Genomic DNA, 19,025 nt, shown 5'->3' with positions numbered 1-19,025 from the left:
ACGGCTAATACCGGGAAGGAATAGGGTACTGGGGATGCCAGATACCGGTCATTAAATATAATCAGTTACTGGGTTGTTAAACAACAGGGGGAGGAGGGAGAAAGAACAGACGTCGGCTCGTATGGTCAAGTTTCTTTTTCAACACGTACAGTATGATGACGTATTTGTTGGAATTAAGTGCGAATATAAAAGGGCATAGCTAAATCCTATATTGCTGGGGCCTAGAGTAACTGGTCATGGTATGTCACAGTTCTCACAAAAGGGAAATATGCTACAGGTAGAATTATTACGTAATTATGCTGTATATAGTGGGGAGAAGTAGTGAGGCTACAAGGGACATCTGTGATAATCCACGAACAACTTGATAGAATGTAATAGTGACATTGCATATACAGTATCTGTATCATGGTAAAGGGATAGGCCAACATACACTGTGAAGTATCAACCAGCATTACCATAGGATAGAGGATCAGCAGTTACTTTCACGGTATTTATTCCACAAGTATATGTGCAAAATAAGTCTTTTCTAAGTGTAGATTAGTACAGCATAGCTGGATGTCTCGTGAGCAGAGGAACGTTACATGCGGAAACAGACTTTTTTATATGATTGGTTCATAGCCTTACACATGTAACAGAATGGCTCCATATAGGTTGGCACATATGCAGCGATTGGTCAGTGATCGAATAGTAAATTTGATTGGGGATGTTGTGCATTTGCCATTTGAGTTTTTCTTTCCCCAACCAGGACTTCATCTTTTTGTCCATACTTTGAACTAGATGAATGTGTGTCTCTTGTATGGTATTAAATCTCAGGCAAACTATTTTTTATAAAACCATCAGTGGTGTCAGTCTAGCACAAGTGCTTGTGGAAGACCCTGTTCCCTCACAGCTCTCACTGGCTGGCAGATTCCAGACACTGCCCCATGTAGGTGCTGTACCTGGTACCGCTCCCCTCCCCTTTGTCAAATGTTGATGGAGTGGTGGAGGGGGGAGACACAAAATGAGAGACAGATGGGTGTGGGGAGGGAACGGATGATACGGTAGGGGAAAAGACCTGCCAGCTCCAGGAACCCCCCTGCATGTGCCCCTCATCAGTGACCAACTCTCACCAGTGAGACATCCTTTCAGCACAACCCATTTGCAACAGAGGGAGTGGAGAAATTAAGTCACTGAGATCATAGAGAGGAAGATCAGGAGAAGCACAGAAATGAGCGAAAGCTGGGGTGACATATAAGTGGGAGATGGAAGGGGGGCAGAAAATAAGATACAGACTGGGGAGGGGGGCTGAGATCAAAGGCAGAGAGAGGCAGATAGGAGGGACACAGCTGAGAGAGTCACTTGGAGTGCAGCAGTGGGTAGGTGAGTGTAAGTGAAGAAAAGAACCCTGCAACACTAGACACAACCTAGAGACCTGGGAAGTGATCGCACACAGACTAGCACTGTAGGTCTCTTAAGTTCATACAGATTTTGAGATGAGGAGTTTCAGAATGTGACATTTATTAGGTTCTGTTCCTATTGTTGGACACCATTCTCTTCTGTCTAGTATTACATGTCAGATTTGGGTTTATCCGGGATTATGTTTCTATGTGCATGTATAAAACTGAGCGCACATACACAATCCATGGCCCAGTTATGTCACAATGGGTGAACGGCGGTGTGTATGCTGTATGTACTGTTGTAGGAGAGTTGGCCAATAAACGGCCTTTAGCACTCCAGCAATGATAAGGATCAAGAGGTTGCATTATGTACTGTTAATATTTATCAGGCCAACTTGCTGATCCCATAGAAGCCTATAGACACTGAGCTATTTCTAGTGCTGTGTGTATGGCTGGCAGCAGGTCAGGCTGGGGACAGATCGCTTTGCTGATCAGAGTGATTGTAAAGGCATGTCAGGGTCCACATTCTGTACTGCTTGGCAACAGGCTGCAATGCATGTATTATCTTACCTAATAATGTGATCTCTATTTTTGATATCAAGCAATGATGTGAAAATGAAGTATATACTGTAGATCTCATGTCTATCTACATTGTGTAAGGCTGCATACCAGAATGATGTGTAGCCTGCAAATGCGGTGGACGACTGGAACCTGCATCGCCAAGTACATACACACTTGCTGATGAAGAGGAGCGACTTAGCATGCCATGCTGCATTCACCAGCATAGGATTGTTACAAATGTCCTCAGGTTGACCCTGTACCAGGGCTGATCAGAAAACATCGCTAACATCCGAAGGAGTGCGCAGATTAAATATACTTATAAATACAATGGGTGACACTGATCAGTCAAGCAGGCTTAGGCCAGGTACACATGAAGCCGTTATCGCCATGATTTGTTGTTTACGGGCAAATTGGAACAACATATCTGGCATATTGGGCAGTGTATATGCCTAATTGGCACACTCCCATGGTTGTTAGTAATGCCTCCTGTTAGGCCCTGCTGCAGGGTTAACCAGAAGACATTGCTAGCGATGCATCACCCACCGAGTCTCACTCGCCTCCCTGCATTAGCAAGTGTTTTCTACATGTGTGTTGTTAAGTTATAGAGGAGGATATTAACACTTAAGGTCTTTGTTTCATTTTTCATTTTAAATTGATGAGATTCTTTGTGGTGTTCCTGAGATTTTCCTGTTTTGCTAAATGCTCAGCCAGCTGGCCGTATTTGTGGGAATGAAATGGAAACAACAAAAATACCTCTACTTGTTGAGTTTTTTTTTACATTCCTTTGTGGACTATCATCAGAAGTTTTCAAATACAGCACGTCTAGTAGCTTGATATATATATATATATATATATATATATATATATATATATATATATATATATATATATATATATATATATATATATATATATATATATATATATATATATATATATATTACTGCATAAGATAAGTTTCCACCAACATACTTGAGATTTTCAAGACTAATGCTGGGTACACACTGGAGCGATTCCCATAGCTGCCGATATAGTTGAATGCTATGATTGTCAAGTCTTTCATACAAAGTTTTGAAGCTCAAACTCCATTAGCAGGTTAGTTAACCAGAGACATCATAAAGTGTACAATACAATTGGCTTGGTATGCTCGGTAGGTGATACTGAGCAACTGTTATCTGCAGTTCTTATGCACAGGAAAAGCAATCCAGCCTGTGTTTTATTTACTAGGAGCCACTATGGAAGAGATCACTCAGCATTGGGATTGGCTGGAACAGAACTTGCTTCACACATTGTCAGTGTTCGACAATAAAGATGACATCGCTAGCTTTGTCAAAGGAAAAATAAAGGTAAGACCTAATGATGATTGTAATGTAATATTTGTAGTCTATATTTATGTATATACTAGCTAAGGTAGCCGGCGTTGCCCGGGTTTGGTTGTACAATTAGCATTACTTGCACTTTATCCTGCTTTTGTTTTGAGCTTAACCGCTCAACATGCCCATGGTGTGACCGCCATACACCTGTCTGTGGTGGGCACCCGGATCTAAGCAAATTTTTTTCTTAAACCCCATGTCCTCTACCGCCTTTATGCTATGCAACTCTGCCATATCTGGTATCCCTGACCCACTTTGTGTAGTGGCCAAACCACTTTTTGGACCCCGGCAGTGTCGGGTTTGCAGGTGTTAATGGCTGTGAACCTGATCTTGATCCAATCAAAGTCCTCTACCTCCTCTATGTTATGCAACTTCGTCTAGTGGCCCTTTATGGGCCCCTGGCGGGGTCGGGATTGGGAGTCTAAGTGGCCGTTAACCTAATCTGAACCAATGTCCTCTACCCCCTCGATGTTATGTGTAACATGTATATTGGTCATTGGCTGTGCTACCCAACTGATGCATTATTTCTGTGAACAATTCAATTGAATAGCCAATATATAGGCCAGTGTGTACCCAGCATTACAGTCCATTTGCTCTTTAATGATTGTTTGTGCCAACAAATTGCACTTATTTGCATACACGTCCAAAACTAGCAACATTTGTGTAATCTAATGCAAAAAAATAAAATAATTTATATGTAAAGTGGGTAACTTTTACCTAATTGAATTGTTCACAGAAATAATGCATCAGTTGGGTAGCACAGCCAATGTCCGATATCTGTATATCGGCGCACTGATCCGCCAACTGCCCCTACTTTCCACAAGCCGGTAGTGATTGACAGCACACCTGGGCAGGCACATTTAAATGTGTACACAGAATGCACTACACGGTCCACCTGCAGTTAAATCTGCAGATCAGTTGATCTGCAGATATATCTTTAGGTGTGTACCCAGCTTTAGACTGTTCTAATAAGTTGATTGGTAAATGTAACGTACCATAACTCTGTCAGAAACTATTGTTTTATGTTTATGCTTGGGTCCCCTTCTTGGTTTTATAGTGGGTACATATGGTACGATTTTGCTTGCGATTTGATCCTGGCTCGATTTGGGATTGAATCAGAATCGAGTCGAATGGTATTCAAAATGCATTCGATTTGACTATATAACACAGATCTGTACAATATAGTCTTGCCTGCCAAGACTATTTTGCTATTCGAGTTACACTACATGGGAAGCACGCATTGGGACCAAATCTGCATTGAATGTAGAAAAAAAATTCGGTACTCTTTACTTATCACGGCGCCCATCGCGGGCATTAAATGCACAAAAAAATTGGGTGCGACGCAATGCCCGCGATTTCCCATAGGGAACAATGTTAAATGTCTCAATTGACCCGATTTTCCTGTTCAATGCCTCAATTGACCCGATTTTTCCATAGGAAACAATGTTAAATGGCCCACAGAGGCCAAATAGGCACCCTGAAGTGTGAAATGGCCCCCTCAATTGTTAACGCCACCCCACGATCAACGTGAACCCGAAGCGTGGCGAGCGGCGGCGGTACGCGTCCTACGACCTTTTCATACCCCCACTATCCACGTCGGCGTGGAGTTGAGAATAGAATAGTGTGGCGAGCCACCGAGCCCGAAGCGTGGCGAGCGCAGCGGATACCTGTGAAGCCCGCGAAGGGACGCGTTTACCAGTGAAGGTATCCGCGTCCCCTCGCGGGGCTCGCTGCGCTCGCCACGCTTCGGGCTCGGTGGCTCGCTGCGCTCGCCACACTATTCTATTCTCAACTCCACGCCGACGTGGATAGTGGGGGTATGAAAAGGTCGTAGGACGCGTACCGCCGCCCCTCGCGGGCTCGCTGCGCTCGCCACGCTTCGGGTTGACGTTGATCGTGGGGTGGCGTTAACAATTGTGGGGGCCATTTCACACTTCAGGGTGGCTAATTGGCCTCTGTGGGCCATTTAACATTGTTTCCTATGGAAAAATCGGATCAATTGAGGCATTGAACATAAAAATCGGGCCACTTGAGACATTTAACATTGTTCCCTATGGGAAATCGCGGGCATCGCGTCGGTCGCGTCGCACCCGATTTTTAGTGCATTCAATGGCCGCGATGCCCGCTATTTTTTTACCTGCGATGCCCACGATCAAAATCGTGGGCGCCGTGCTAGGTAAAGAGTACCAAAAATTTGATGCCCATTAAATTTTCTATTTTATTTTGCTTCTATATGCAAAATTGAATAGAAAAAAGTGCATATTTCACTTTGTGTACCCTTTATTACAGGCATGTCCAACGTTGGCCCTCCAGATGTTTTGAAACTACACATCCCAGCTTGCTTTGCAATAGTTTTAGCATTCTCTAATAGCAAAACTGTGGCAAAGCATGCTGGGATGTGTAGTTTCAAAACATCTGGAAGGCCAACTTTGGACATGCCTGCTTTATTAGGCTGTGTACTTTGAAACGCAGTGGATGGAATGTTCACCGTAAAATCACCCTTGTAAAGCAAACCCTTTGGTACATTTTACACAGGGTCTCATTGCAGAGGAGACCAGCAGTAAGTTGGCAGAGCACGAGGAGGATCCTGAAAAATTCCGTGAGGGGTTGGTAAAGTTTGAAAGCAGATTCAACTTTCCAGAGGCCGAGAAGCTGATAACCTTTTATTCTTGCTGCTGTTGGAAGGGCCGAGTGCCACGGCAAGGTTGGCTGTACCTGAGCATCAACCACCTTTGTTTCTACTCCTTCTTTCTGGGAAAAGAATGTAAGTCGCCAATAATTAAATTACAAGCACATGTACAGTATGTGCTGTTTTGTAGATATTTGACACTTTCTTCTAAATGTATTAGAGGGTCCTATAACTGCTGCACAGACCATGTTCTGCTATTTGTGGACTAAGGAGTAGGATGCTGGGGACTGTGTGTACTTGTTGCCCTGCAAGCTGATTTTACATACAGAAGCAGTTATTTATAAAAGTATCAGTCTTTCGAGGCCTCTTCCCTGAAACATAATTAGCAGGGTACTGTGCTTGGCTTCTCCTGTTCTGGAAACAGTCGAACCGGTTTTGGTTTGTTCCTAGAAGAATCATACCAGTAATATAACTAAATAGTATTCATTCTAGCACCTTGCACCTAATCAGAGAGAAGGGCATATTACTAATTTTAGTTGCTCCCCAGTTAAATGATTGTGTCCCGTGCACCATTCCAAGCCAATCCAAGTAATGAGTTCTTTAAGGGGGGCCTTAGATACATTTTCTCTCCATTCAGCGCTTTGCATGAGTCCCATCCTTAGCAGCGAATGGGTTAATAAAAGAAGGCTAGGACTCAAATGCCCAATTAAATAGATCAAATGCCATAAAAAATACCTTTTTGTAGTTAAGAGAGTGGTGACAGGAGTTGTTGTTCAAAGACTTTCCGCAGTCCTAATATCAAGCTAAAACATGTACTGCATGCCAAACGGAATGACAAATGGCAATCTGTATCAAGGGGTGTAGTCCACTTGCTGCTATTCCTGTTGTAACAACTCTTTGGTATACTATGGTGTTGGTATACTGGGCCTGATTCAGGCCTGCTCGGTGGGCTGTGAGTGTTTGGAGCCCAGTGAGCAGGTAAACGACGCACGCCGAGTTCCCACCCCCGCCACAGGGACGAAAATCACTCGCCATCGGATGATTTTCTGACTGCTCGCTGCGCAGAGTAAGTCTAGACACACTCGCGCTGCAAAGGCCTTGAAGAGAAGGCAGCCACCTATGACGTCAGCAGCCCTCCCTCCCAACAGCCAGGGAACTCCTGCGTTTTCTGGGGCACGCCCAGAAAACGATGCGTTGCCACCCCCAAACGCCCGCAGGGTGTCAATCAGCCTGCAAGCCTCTAGCATAGACTAGCCTTCAACGGCTGTTTTCGGATGGACAGCTCAGACACTGCGTCATTAGATTATCAGAATGGGTTTGAATTGCCCCCCTGTCCAAAATAGACTATAAATCTCAAACAAGAAAAAAATAGATTGTATTTAATTTTCACGCAAACTGTAGCACACATATATTTGTAATGTCTGTTACTTTTGCTCAAATGCTTGATTGATTGAGAAATAAAATAAAGTGGATATACTATAAGCCAGTAACTAACCTAAATATAAATTGTTTGAGCATGTAATTCTGGAACCAGTCATTTGGAACATCTATTACAATTATGTGTTTATGTGAAGATAAAATTGTACACAAATAGACTTAAGCCAATCTGCATTTGTTTAATACAATTGTATATTCACACCTAACTGGTAAAGAAACTTTTATGTAGGGTTCCCGCTAGGCACTTTTAGAAGTGCCCTGCTAAAACTGCTGGCCCGGTCCTGTCAGTCCCCTCCGCCATGTGCAGTGTCACTGTCAATGCATGCAGGGAGTGCTTGGGGGAAGGAAGCTCAGTAGGTGCCAGGCCCACCCCCAACAGTGACGGTGGTGGCCGGCTCACATAAATTTTGTGCCCTAGGTGAGCACACTGCCCCGCCACCCCCCGATACTTCGGCGACCAGGGGGGGGGGGGATGCAACCTGTGGGAGCCGGGGTAGCAGCGGCTGTTCCGAGCCAGCTGGAATAGCTGACAGCCGCTCTCAGCAGGGGGAATCAGTGCGGCAGGGGGGTACCTGGAAGAGCTGACAGAGACCTCAGCGGCGTGTCAGTGCAGTGTGATCCCCTCTACTGAGAGCGACTCTGCTGGACTGGCATTGGCTCTGACTGCCCGCAGAGAGACCCAGCCAAGCAGTTTGCGGGGCACGGCTCAGCCAGCTGTATGTATTTTCTACATTATAAATGCGGCGCCGCCCGCCAATCGGAGCACAGGTGCCAGAAGCCGGGGTCAGTAATTGGCTACCAGGCTCACGAACTGGCACCATATTTCAAATGGCAGATGGCGGACATCCAGTGGGCATTTTGTCTAGGGTGCTACTGTGGGCATTTTGTCTACGGCGCTACTGTGGGCATTTTGTCTAGGGCACTACTGTGTTTGTGTGTGGGGATGGAGTTATAAATTTGTTGCCAGTTTGAAGTGCCCTGCTCATGGTCTGCGCCCTGCCCTAAAAAAATTCTAGAGTGAACATTATTATGTACTGTTATGTACTGTTAAATATCTGAAAGCAACGTATTTACATATTTGGTTAGTAAACCTCAGAATGGAGGGCAATACATTTCACATAGGGAAGTATAAACAGAAAATGTATCTATTTGTTAAATAAAATATTAAAGATATTGCCAAAATAATGTCAGTAGTTCCATACCTGTGTTTTGTTTATGAAACCTTATTTAAAATCTGTTCAGTCTGTTTCGTATGCAGGGTAATCTAGATTCTCATATGGATTATATGCTAGTTACTGCAGGGAAGCAATGCTTTCTTCTTTGTGGTGCTACTACAGCCATCGTATTTTGCAATTTTACAGTAACATTTCTATGGGCTCAGATGTAGCAAATACAAGGTTTATTTCTTGCCAGCTGTGGCTTCTCTTTTGACAACTAAAGTATATGTTCTAAGAAATTAAAACCTTTTCTGCATATGGCTGTTGGTAATGGTGTAGATTATTTAGCTACTTGATGTTTACTTTACTTTTGACGGCCACATAACTATGTAGTCGTATCAGAATGTGTCTCTTCGTTTGTTTCCTTTTTTTACCTTTTTGAAAGTGTGTAAAAGTACTATTGAACACATCAACATTTTATACATTGTAACTTCATTTATGGAATCTATGGTTTGATTTATTTGCATGTGCCGATTGCATGGGTTGTTGATATTTGATGAACATTTCATCACAATAGCCATATTACCAATATAATTACTGAGAAAAAAATGCATATGTGTGTTTGATACATATTTTACCCACTGTATTATGCCACTGATTAGAACACCTTTCTTTTTAGTGAAATTCGTGATCCCTTGGGTGGATGTTCAGAAACTGGAGAGGGCGTCCAATGTTCTAATGGCAGATATCATCATGGTCCATACACGTGGGAAGGAGCGAGAGTTCTCTATGTTCCTGGATATCAATGAGGTGTTTCGGATAATGGAGCAGCTCGCAGATGTGACCATTAGGAGGCTCCTGGACAATGAAGTCTTTGATTTAGACCCTAATTTGCAACAATCTACACAAATCACAAAGAGGTAAAGTTTTTTTTTTTTTTTTTATTACAACAATGTCTGTTTTTTCTTTTATACCCTTTTCAGATAGCAAATGCTGGATTGCATCCTAGATTAGGACACGGGTCCATTCCAGGAGCGACCTGGCATTTGTGGTCTGAAAGCTGTGTCCGACCCGGCTTTATTGCGTGTCCGTGAAATCACACAGGGGCGGGGCAGAGCGGTGCATTGGAATGGGACCTGGGTCGCTCGACTTGGGTAACACGTTCACTTCGCACCATACTAGCCAGTACCCCGGGAAGATCTTGGGAGCAACCCTGGTAGATAGCAGGGTTGAAATCCCAGGGTACAGATCCCAGGATTTTGGCCCATGACCCTTTCACACCATCAATTCACCCGGGTTGTTCACGGGGCCAACCCAGGAAAAAAGACTAGAAGTGCCATATTACGAAAAAACAAATTATTTCCATTCAACATGTTTGAGTATCTGTGCCTTTCAGCAGGACCATGAGGAAAGATAGATTTGAGTATCATCAGCATATAGATGATATTGGAAGTTGGTCCAATATCATATATATAAGGAGCAGTCACCGATGTAGGAGGGCAGTATCACACAACCCATAGTAAGTGAAGGATTTGCAGGAGGAGAGGGTGGTCCACCGTGTCAAAAGCAGCAGAGAGGTCAAGGAGAATGAGCAGTGAGTAGCGGTCCTTTTGATTTGGCAGTAAGGAGACAGAACAGTCTTTTGTAAGGACAGTTTTAATGGAAAGGATGGAAGTCGGACAGAAATGGGTCAAGCAAGGAGTGGGAGGAATGAAAGGCAGTAAAGCGGTTGTAGTCCGTACACTCAACGAGTTTGGAAGCAATAAGGAGGATAGTGATGGGTTGGTAGTTTGCTAGCAGCTAATGGTAACAAATGTGTTGTGCAGTTATATTAATGGTCACATACATATATTTATTTAATGTAAGCCACACTATACAGAACATGGCTAACTGTAGACCTGAAAACATTGCCCTACCATCTGCCTGCTGAACTTCTCATTTAATATGAATTGGAGCTGTTAGGTCACCTGTTTACACAACCGTGAAGTAGAAATGTCTAGAAGCTGCAAATGGTTAGGATCATGTGCATACTATCGTCATTGTATTTCAAAATGTTTATACTGGAGGGCTCACATCAGTAGATATATCAGTGTGTGGCGTAATGTTGGCATGGCCCTCCCAAAAAAAGTTATAATCTGTCCCCTAAAAACTTTACTTCAATCGAGGGCGGAGAGCCTGAATATGCTAAATAGTTCTATTTATACTTTTTTTTTTTTTGATTGTCACTTCTGGAGTTTTAAGACTGTTTACTCTCACTCACAGAAAGAGGTTTTATTATTTGTCAAACTTAAACTACAAATATGCAGTACATTCTTGCCACCCATCAGCTGGATTTCTGTTCATTTTGGTCATGCACACACACACTTACAGTGACATCTGAACAATCCCAAGTAGATGCGGACCGTGCCTTATTAAGTCCTTCATGTTAGAGTTGTGTCCTATTATGTCTAAAACTACCTAATAGGCACTTTGCTTTGCATCGGAAAGGCACATTCAGACAAATCCTATAAAATTTTTTACTAATGTACAGGAACAGTTGTCTTATATCTGTAAACGCCCATACACACTAGGGGATTTTCAGCTGAAAGCCGCTCAATTTTGGTGTTTTGAGCGGCTTTCAGCTCAAAACACCAAAGTGTGTAGGGGCCGGCGATGAGTGGTGATGGGCGCTCCCGTATCATCGCCGGGAAAGCCGTTCATTTGCTTGTATTACCAGCAGATGAGCGGCTTTGTGGACGGCTTTCCATAGCGCTGCGATATGGAAAGACTCATGTCGACATTTTGCTTATGTTGACCTTTTGACCCCATTTATCTATTCATGTTGACCTTTTCTGTCAAACTATTGCATGTCGAGTTTTTGTTTAGCTAGACACTGTAGGCTTTTCAATCCACACCCTTTTGATCAATAAACGTATTGTCCTTGTTGAGTGGTATAGTCTTCACCTATCTGATCTTTTGTCTGTCTCTGGAATTTCCCAGCAAACCAAAAATGTACGCACATAAATATTTAACGAATCAATCTTTATTAGTCATTAAATATATTTATCAAGCACAACAGAAGAGTATAAAATAATTATGGCTAATAGGCATCCTGCTGCTTATTGACTTTCCATCCTCAGAGCTTTTTTTTCCCTTTAATCTCTGCTTGATATTACATGATACATCTGGGCCGTGGCTTACAAATGGATTACAGTCCATTACTGAAGCTAGATGTGATGCGAGAGCATTGTGCTAATGTTTTCCAGTCTGTAACAATGCCTGTATCTTTAACTGTTTCCATTCTGGGGAGCAGGCTTTTGTGATCTCAGTGCTTGATTATAAATTTCAGGACCCTGATAGGTAGTGCACAATGTTCCCAGCTGGTTAGGTTTGTCAACCACAGATAATGCAATCCAAAAATGATAAACGGCCTTTTAAATATAAGGCCTTTTTTATGGTCCGTGTATATTTCCAGTTTGTCTCTAATAAGTAATAGCTTATATTTACTCAATAAGAATAATAATAATTAATAATAATTTACTTTGAATCACATCAACAATTTTGCAGCAATGTACACATTTCACTCTCCTATCCAATTCATCCTAACACCAGCATGATTTTTGCTTGGGATTCAGCAAAAGTTCACCAGACCATCACACTTCCTAGTGTACTTCATGTTTGACAGTTAGCACTTTTTAGGTCCAACGTCTAGTCATTCTCAACAGCCCTAGCGCTAGTAGCAGTTCCAATGCCACTTTAAAATAAGAACATTAACATCGTTCAACATTCAATGTAGACCATTTTTTTATTTAAAAAAAATTACAATTAATTTAAACATTTAACCCCTTCCTGACACAGCATGTTTTTGCCTTCCTGACAGAGCCCTTTTTTTCAAATCTGACATGTATCACTTAAGTGGGGATAACTTTTTTTTGCTTTTACTTATCCCAGTGATTTTGAGATTGTTTTCTCGTGACACATTGTACTTCAAATTAGTGGTAAATTTGGGTCGATACAGTCTGTGTTTTTTTGTGAAAAATACCAAAATGTCGTAAAAAAATGGAAAATTTAGCAATTTGCAAAATGTTAAATTTTCTGCTTGTGAGACAAATAATCATACCACTCAAAATAGTTAATAACTAACATAGACCATATGTCTACTTTATGTTTCCATCATTATTTCAACTTCCTTTTAATTTTTTTGGACACTAGGAGGCTTACAATATGAATAGCAAATTTTCAAGAAAATTTCAAACACTGATTTTTTTAGGGACCAGTTCAGTTCTGATGTGACTTTGAGGGACTTGTATGTGAGACACCCCCATAAATGATGCCATTTCAAAAACTGCACCCCTCACAGTATTCAAAACAGCATTTTGGAAGTTTGTTAACCCTTTAGGTGTTTCACAGGAATTAAAACAAAGTGTAGGTGAAATTTCAAAATTTCATTTTTTTTGCAGATTTGCAATTTTAATACATTTTTCTAAGGAACACAGTAGATTTTACTAGAGAAATGTGACTAAAAATTGATTCCCCCAATTCTTTTGTTTTCATAAATATCCTATATGTGGCCCTAGTGTGCACGTTGACCAAACCACAGGCTTCATAATAGAAGGAGCACCTACTTGATTTTGGAGCCTCCTTTTTATGAGATTATTTTTTAGGCACCATGTAGGTTTCTAGGCACCATAAGATGCTAAAAGTTAGGAACCCCCCCACAAGTGACCCCATTTTGCAAACTACACCCCTCAGGGAATTCATCTAGGGGTATAGTGTACATTTCAAACCCCCAGGGGTTTCACCAATTGTGGTACAACTGGGCTGTGCAAATGAAAAATTAAATTTTTTACACAAAAATGCAGTTCTGGCTCAAAATTTTTCATTTTCACAAGGAATGAAGGAGACAAAGCACCCCAAAATCTGTGCCCCAATTTCTCCCGAGTATGGCAATGCCTCACATGTGACCAAAAAATACCAGTTGGGTGCATGGCAGGACTCAGAAGGGAAGGAGTGATTTTTGGATTTTGCAGCTCAGATTCTGGTGGAATTTTGGTGGGTGCTATGTCGCATTAGCAAGACCCCCGAAGCACCAATACAGTGGGACCCCCCCACAAGTGACCCCATTTTGCAAACTACACCCCTCAGGGAATTCAACTAGGGGTATAGTGTACATTTTAAACCCCCAGGGGTTTCACCAATTGTGGTACAACTGGGCAGTGAAAATGAAAAATTACATTTTTTTACACAAAAATGCAGTCCTGGCTCAAAATTTTTCATTTTCATAAGGTATGAAGGAGACAAAGCACCCCAAAATCTGTGCCCCAATTTCTCCCGAGTATGGCAATGCCTCACATGTGACCAAAAAATACCAGTTGGGTGCATGGCAGGACTCAGAAGGGAAGGAGTGATATTTGGATTTTGCAGCACAGATTCTGGTGGAATTTTGGTGGGTGCTATGTCGCATTAGCAAGACCCCCAAAGCACCAATACAGTGGAACCCCCCCACAAGTGACCCCATTTTGCAAACTACACCCCTCAGGGAATTCATCTAGGGGTATAGTGTACATTTCAAACCCCCAGGGGTTTCACCAATTTTGATACAACTGGGCAGTGAAAATGAAAAATTACATTTTTTTACACAAAACTGCAGTTCTGGCTAAAAATTTTTCATTTTCATAAGGTATGAAGGAGACAAAGCACCCCAAAATCTGTGCCCCAATTTCTCCCGAGTACGGCAATGCTTCATGTATGACCAAAAAATGGCAGGACTCAGAAGGGAAGGAGTGATATTTGGATTTTGCAGCACAGATTCTGGTGGAATGTTGGTGGGTGCTATGTCGCATTAGCAAGACCCCCAAAGCACCAATACAGTGGAACCCCCCCCCCACAAGTGACCCCATTTTGCAAACTACACCCCTCAGGGAATTCAACTAGGGGTATAGTGTACATTTCAAACCCCCAGGGGTTTCACCAATTGTGGTACAACTGGGCAGTGAAAATGAAAAATTAAATTTTTTACACAAAAATGCAGTTCTGGCTCAAAATTTTTCATTTTCACAAGGAATGAAGGAGACAAAGCACCCCAAAATCTGTGCCCCAATTTCTCCCGAGTACGGCAATGCCTCATGTGTGACCAAAAAATGGCAGGACTCAGAAGGGAAGGAGTGATATTTGGATTTTGCAGCACAGATTATGGTGGAATGTTGGTGGGTGCTATGTGGCATTAGCAAGACCCCCGAAGCACGGTGAAATTATGAACCTAATAATCCATAGATGTGTGGTATATTTTAAAACACTCCTTTATACATAGGCCGGGTTTGTCGGGGCAAGTGTCACACTGGAAAATAGTTTGCTTTCTTATTCCCTTTTTATAGCAAACTTTGCACCTTTTTTGTGTCCTGCCCTTTTTTCCAGTGGAGGGGATTTCATCAGGAAAATGCTGCCCTGGTACAATACGGGGGCCAGTACTAGATGTACTGGGGCCCTCTGCCTGCTGGTTCCCAAATATTAGGCCCTTTATGACTTCCTCTTGAAAGTGCATAAATGTCCCCCTCTGGCTGGTAGAACGGAATAGCACGTAAGCGTTATACAGTGCCATCTGGATGATATACACGGCCAGCTTCTTGTACCAGATTTTTGTTTTCCGCAGGGCACTGTACGGCTTCAGTACCTGATCTGAAAGATCCACTCCGCCCATGTACCTATTGTAATCCAGGATACAATTAGGTTTTGAGGTGTGGGTACTGGTACCTCGTACAGGGACGGAGGTGGTACTGTCTCCGTGAATTGTTGTCAGTATAAGGACATCCCTCTTGTCCTTATATTTGACCAACAACATATTTTCGGTGCATATTCCCCTGCTTTCACCCCTTCTCATTACTTGGGCAATGTGCGTTTTTGGGAGGCCTCTTTGGTTCTTGCGCACAGTACCGCAAGCTGCTGTACCTCTTGAACCAAGGGCCTTAAACAGGGGGATGCTGGTGTAAAAGTTATCCACATATAGGTGATAACCTTTATCCAGGAAGGGGTGCACTAAATCCCAGACAATTTTTCCACTAACACCTACGAGGGAGGGGGGGCATTCTGGCGGTTCAATTCTTGAATCCTTCCCTTCATATACCCTAAACCTGTGGGTGTACCCTGAGGTGCTTTCACACAGCTTATACATTTTTATGCCATACCTTGCCCTCTTACTGGGAAGGTACTGGCGGAATTTAACCCTTCCTTTAAAATGTATAAGGGACTCGTCTATGCAAATGAATTTATCTGGGATGTACATCTCTTCAAATTTGGCACTGAAGTGATCAATGACCGGCCTGACTTTGAATAGCCGGTCAAAGGTGGGATCATCTCTGGGTGGGCACTGTGCATTATCGTTGTAATGCAAAAATTTAAGGATTAACTCAAAACGAGTCCGGGTCATGGCCATACGGTAAAGTGGGGTGCTGTACAGAACATCTGTACTCCAATATTGCCTAATTTCTGGCTTTTTTACTATGCCCATATGAAACACCAGACCCCAAAACGTCATCATCTCTACTGCATCTACAGGGGTCCACCTAGCAAATGATGACGTGGGGTTTTGAGCAATAAACTGCTGGGCATATAAATTAGTTTGGTCCACCATTAAATTTATAAAATCATCAGAGAAAAATAATTTGAAAAAGTCAATTTCTCTGAGACCTGTGGAATCAAATTGGATTCCTGGGATGGCCAAAAACTCAGGAACCTGGGGCTCAAAATTGTCTGGTGGTGGGGTCCATACGAGATCAATTATTGGGGGGGGGGGTCTCAGCTGCTCTACGGGGGCGTCTTTGAGGGGGTCCCTCATCACTAGAGGAGCAGGAGGAGCTTAAGATGAATCCTTCAAATTCCCCGCTTGCCTCACTGGCTGTGTCAGAGTCAGAGGCAAGCATGGCATATGCCTCCTCCGCTGAATACATTCTTCTGGATGACATTTGGGATGCCATTTTTATTTTTGTGTTTCTGGTAGTGAAATGTTTCAACACGTGTATAGTGTAGGGGGGGTACAAACTTTATTTCAATGTAGTATGTAGTGTGTAGTGTGTATGTAGTGCAGAAAAAGGTCCTGCGCCAAAAATTGAGCACAGATGTTGGTCAGTAACGTCCGTCACTGAACAGCGCTCAAAGGCAACAGGAATTTGATCAAAAAAATTTGATCAAAAAAAATGAAAAAAAGACCCCACAGCACCCTCAAAAAAAAAAAAAAAAGGTGATCAGTGATGCGACACTGATTACCAGTGAGGGGCAGCAGGTGCACAACCTTTGGTGCAACTGACAGTGCAACTGGCAGGTATATATAAAAAAAAAACCTCTGCACCCCCAAAAAGTTGCTGATCACCTCAGATATAGTGATCAGCACAAAAGGGGGGGGGCAGCAGACACAAAATATAGCACTCTATCACTCTCTCTCTCTATCTCTCTCTATCTCTCTCTATCTCTCTCTATCTCTCTCTATCTCTCTCTATCTCTCTCTATCTCTCTCTATCTCTCACTATCTATCACTCTATGACACTGCAGCAGCAGCACTGACAGTTATATATATAAAAAATAACCCCTGCACCCCCAAAAAGTTGCTGGGGGTGCACAAAAGGGGGGCAGCCGACACAAAATATAGCACTCTCTATCACTATCTCTCTCTATCTCTCTCTATCTATCACTCTATGACACTGCAGCAGCAGCACTGACAGTTATATATATAAAAAATAACCCCTGCACCCCCAAAAAGTTGCTGGGGGTGCACAAAAGGGGGGCAGCAGACACAAAATATAGCACTTTCTATCACTATCTCTCTCTATCTCTCTATCTCTCACTATCTATCACTCTATGACACTGCAGCAGCAGCACTGACAGGTATATATATAAAAAAAAAAACCTGCGCCCCCAAAAAGTTGCTGATCAGTTAATTTATACTGATCAGCACAAACGGGGGGGGGCAGCAGTCAGTTGCACACGCAGTACAGCTGTATATATATAAAAAATATATAGCACAATCTGTCACTATCTCTCTATCTCTCTCTATCTTTCTCTATCTCTCTATCTATAACTCTATCACACTGCAGCAGCACAAAATATAGCACTCTCTGTCACTAGCCCTCTCTATCTCTCTCTCTCTCTCTCTCTCTCTCTCTCTCTCTCTCTCTCTCTCTATAACTCGAACACACTGCAGCAGCACAGCACAGCACAACACAGGAAGTCACAAGAAGTAACAAGATCCAGGAACGCTACAAGCAGTGATCAGGTAAGTGTTTGCAAGGATCAGGTCAGTATATCGCGGCAGATAGGCACGGTGACCGCACTGCACGCAATTCCAGACCGGAATGGCGTCTGCAGTGCAGTCACCGTTAGTTTAAATCACCCTCCATGGCTGTGATTGGTTCGTCGGTCCGACGAACCAATCACGGCCTTTGGGGGCGGGTTGGTTGAGGTGGGGTGACACCAGTGTCACCCTTACACCCCGTGGTGATTGGTGCTGTACTTTACAGCACCAATCACCACCGATCCCTGTGTCACCGGCGAACGTTATTCGCCGGTGACACAGAAAACGCTGTAATTGGCTGTTCACACTGAACAGCCAATCACAGCGATCGCCGACGGGGTGGCGGCATCGCAGCCCCCCCTGGGCATGCAGGGACATGTCTGCTGTCAGGGACAGCAGACATGTTTAAACTGTCACCGCGTCTATAGACGCGGTGACAGTTTAAAGCCATGACGTACATTTACGCCATGTGTCGGGAAGTACATCCCGGCCATGACGTAAATGTACGTCAAATGTCGGGAAGGGGTTAATCCAGACTGAATTGCAAAAAGAATAAAAAATTGGACTACAAAGGGTTAAGGGTTTATTTTCTAAGATGGGATGTTGCTATGGGCAACCAGGCAGATGGGGTTTTTCAAACTTTGCTGAAATATCGGCACTCACCTATTCAGTGATGTCATTCTTAAACGGAAACAGATTGTCGAATTCACAGATTTTTTTCATTGTATTCCGGCTGTCGAGTTACAGTTGGAAGAAACAAAAATGGCCCAGGATTGACTACCCTCCAGAATCTACTATTATTTATTTAGCTCCTTCTAGACGATAATAGATATAATCTGATTGGTTGCCCGTTGCAACATCTCTTCAATAGAACTCCCATCTTTGTGAATAAACCCCTTGGTGCCAAAGGTTTATTTAAAAAATGGTGGTTTATAAAAGGTGCTGCCTCCTGGCACGTGAAGCTCAAAATTTATAGTGGTAATGCTTTTTTCGTAGCAAATCATGTGGTGCTTTACAAGCAGTCAAATAGCAAATAAACCCCACAAACTGATGAACCATTCTTTCACCTACTCGACCGTGTACAAAACCCTGCATGATAAAACCAAGATCATCAGTCAATAAGACCTACGAGCCATGCGAGAGGACGCAGAATACTAACTTGGAATCCACGTGATAAAATTTACAGATTGACACCAAAATAAACAGAAAACCAATCTCAAGCCTTTTTTATGT

At 42.9% G+C, this 19,025-nt stretch overlaps 1 protein-coding gene across 2 annotated transcripts in view; it reads left to right on the top strand.

The window, feature by feature from the left end:
* TBC1D8 (TBC1 domain family member 8) overlaps window positions 1–19,025 on the top strand; it is a 62,415-nt gene that overhangs the window by 19,441 nt on the left and 23,949 nt on the right. For both annotated transcript variants that reach the window (XM_083174375.1, XM_083174374.1), the window contains exons 4-6: window positions 3,165–3,283; window positions 5,846–6,074; window positions 9,213–9,453. In XM_083174375.1, coding sequence (XP_083030501.1) covers window positions 3,165–3,283; window positions 5,846–6,074; window positions 9,213–9,453 — 589 coding nt within the window. The remainder of the gene's footprint in view (window positions 1–3,164; window positions 3,284–5,845; window positions 6,075–9,212; window positions 9,454–19,025) is intronic.

The sequence above is a fragment of the Crinia signifera genome, chromosome 2 (assembly GCF_055691185.1).
Source record: "Crinia signifera chromosome 2, ASM5569118v1, whole genome shotgun sequence".
Classification (NCBI taxonomy): Eukaryota; Metazoa; Chordata; class Amphibia; order Anura; family Myobatrachidae; genus Crinia; species Crinia signifera.
Note: the sequence above shows the minus strand (reverse complement) of the source record. Positions and strands in the feature narration are given on the sequence as shown.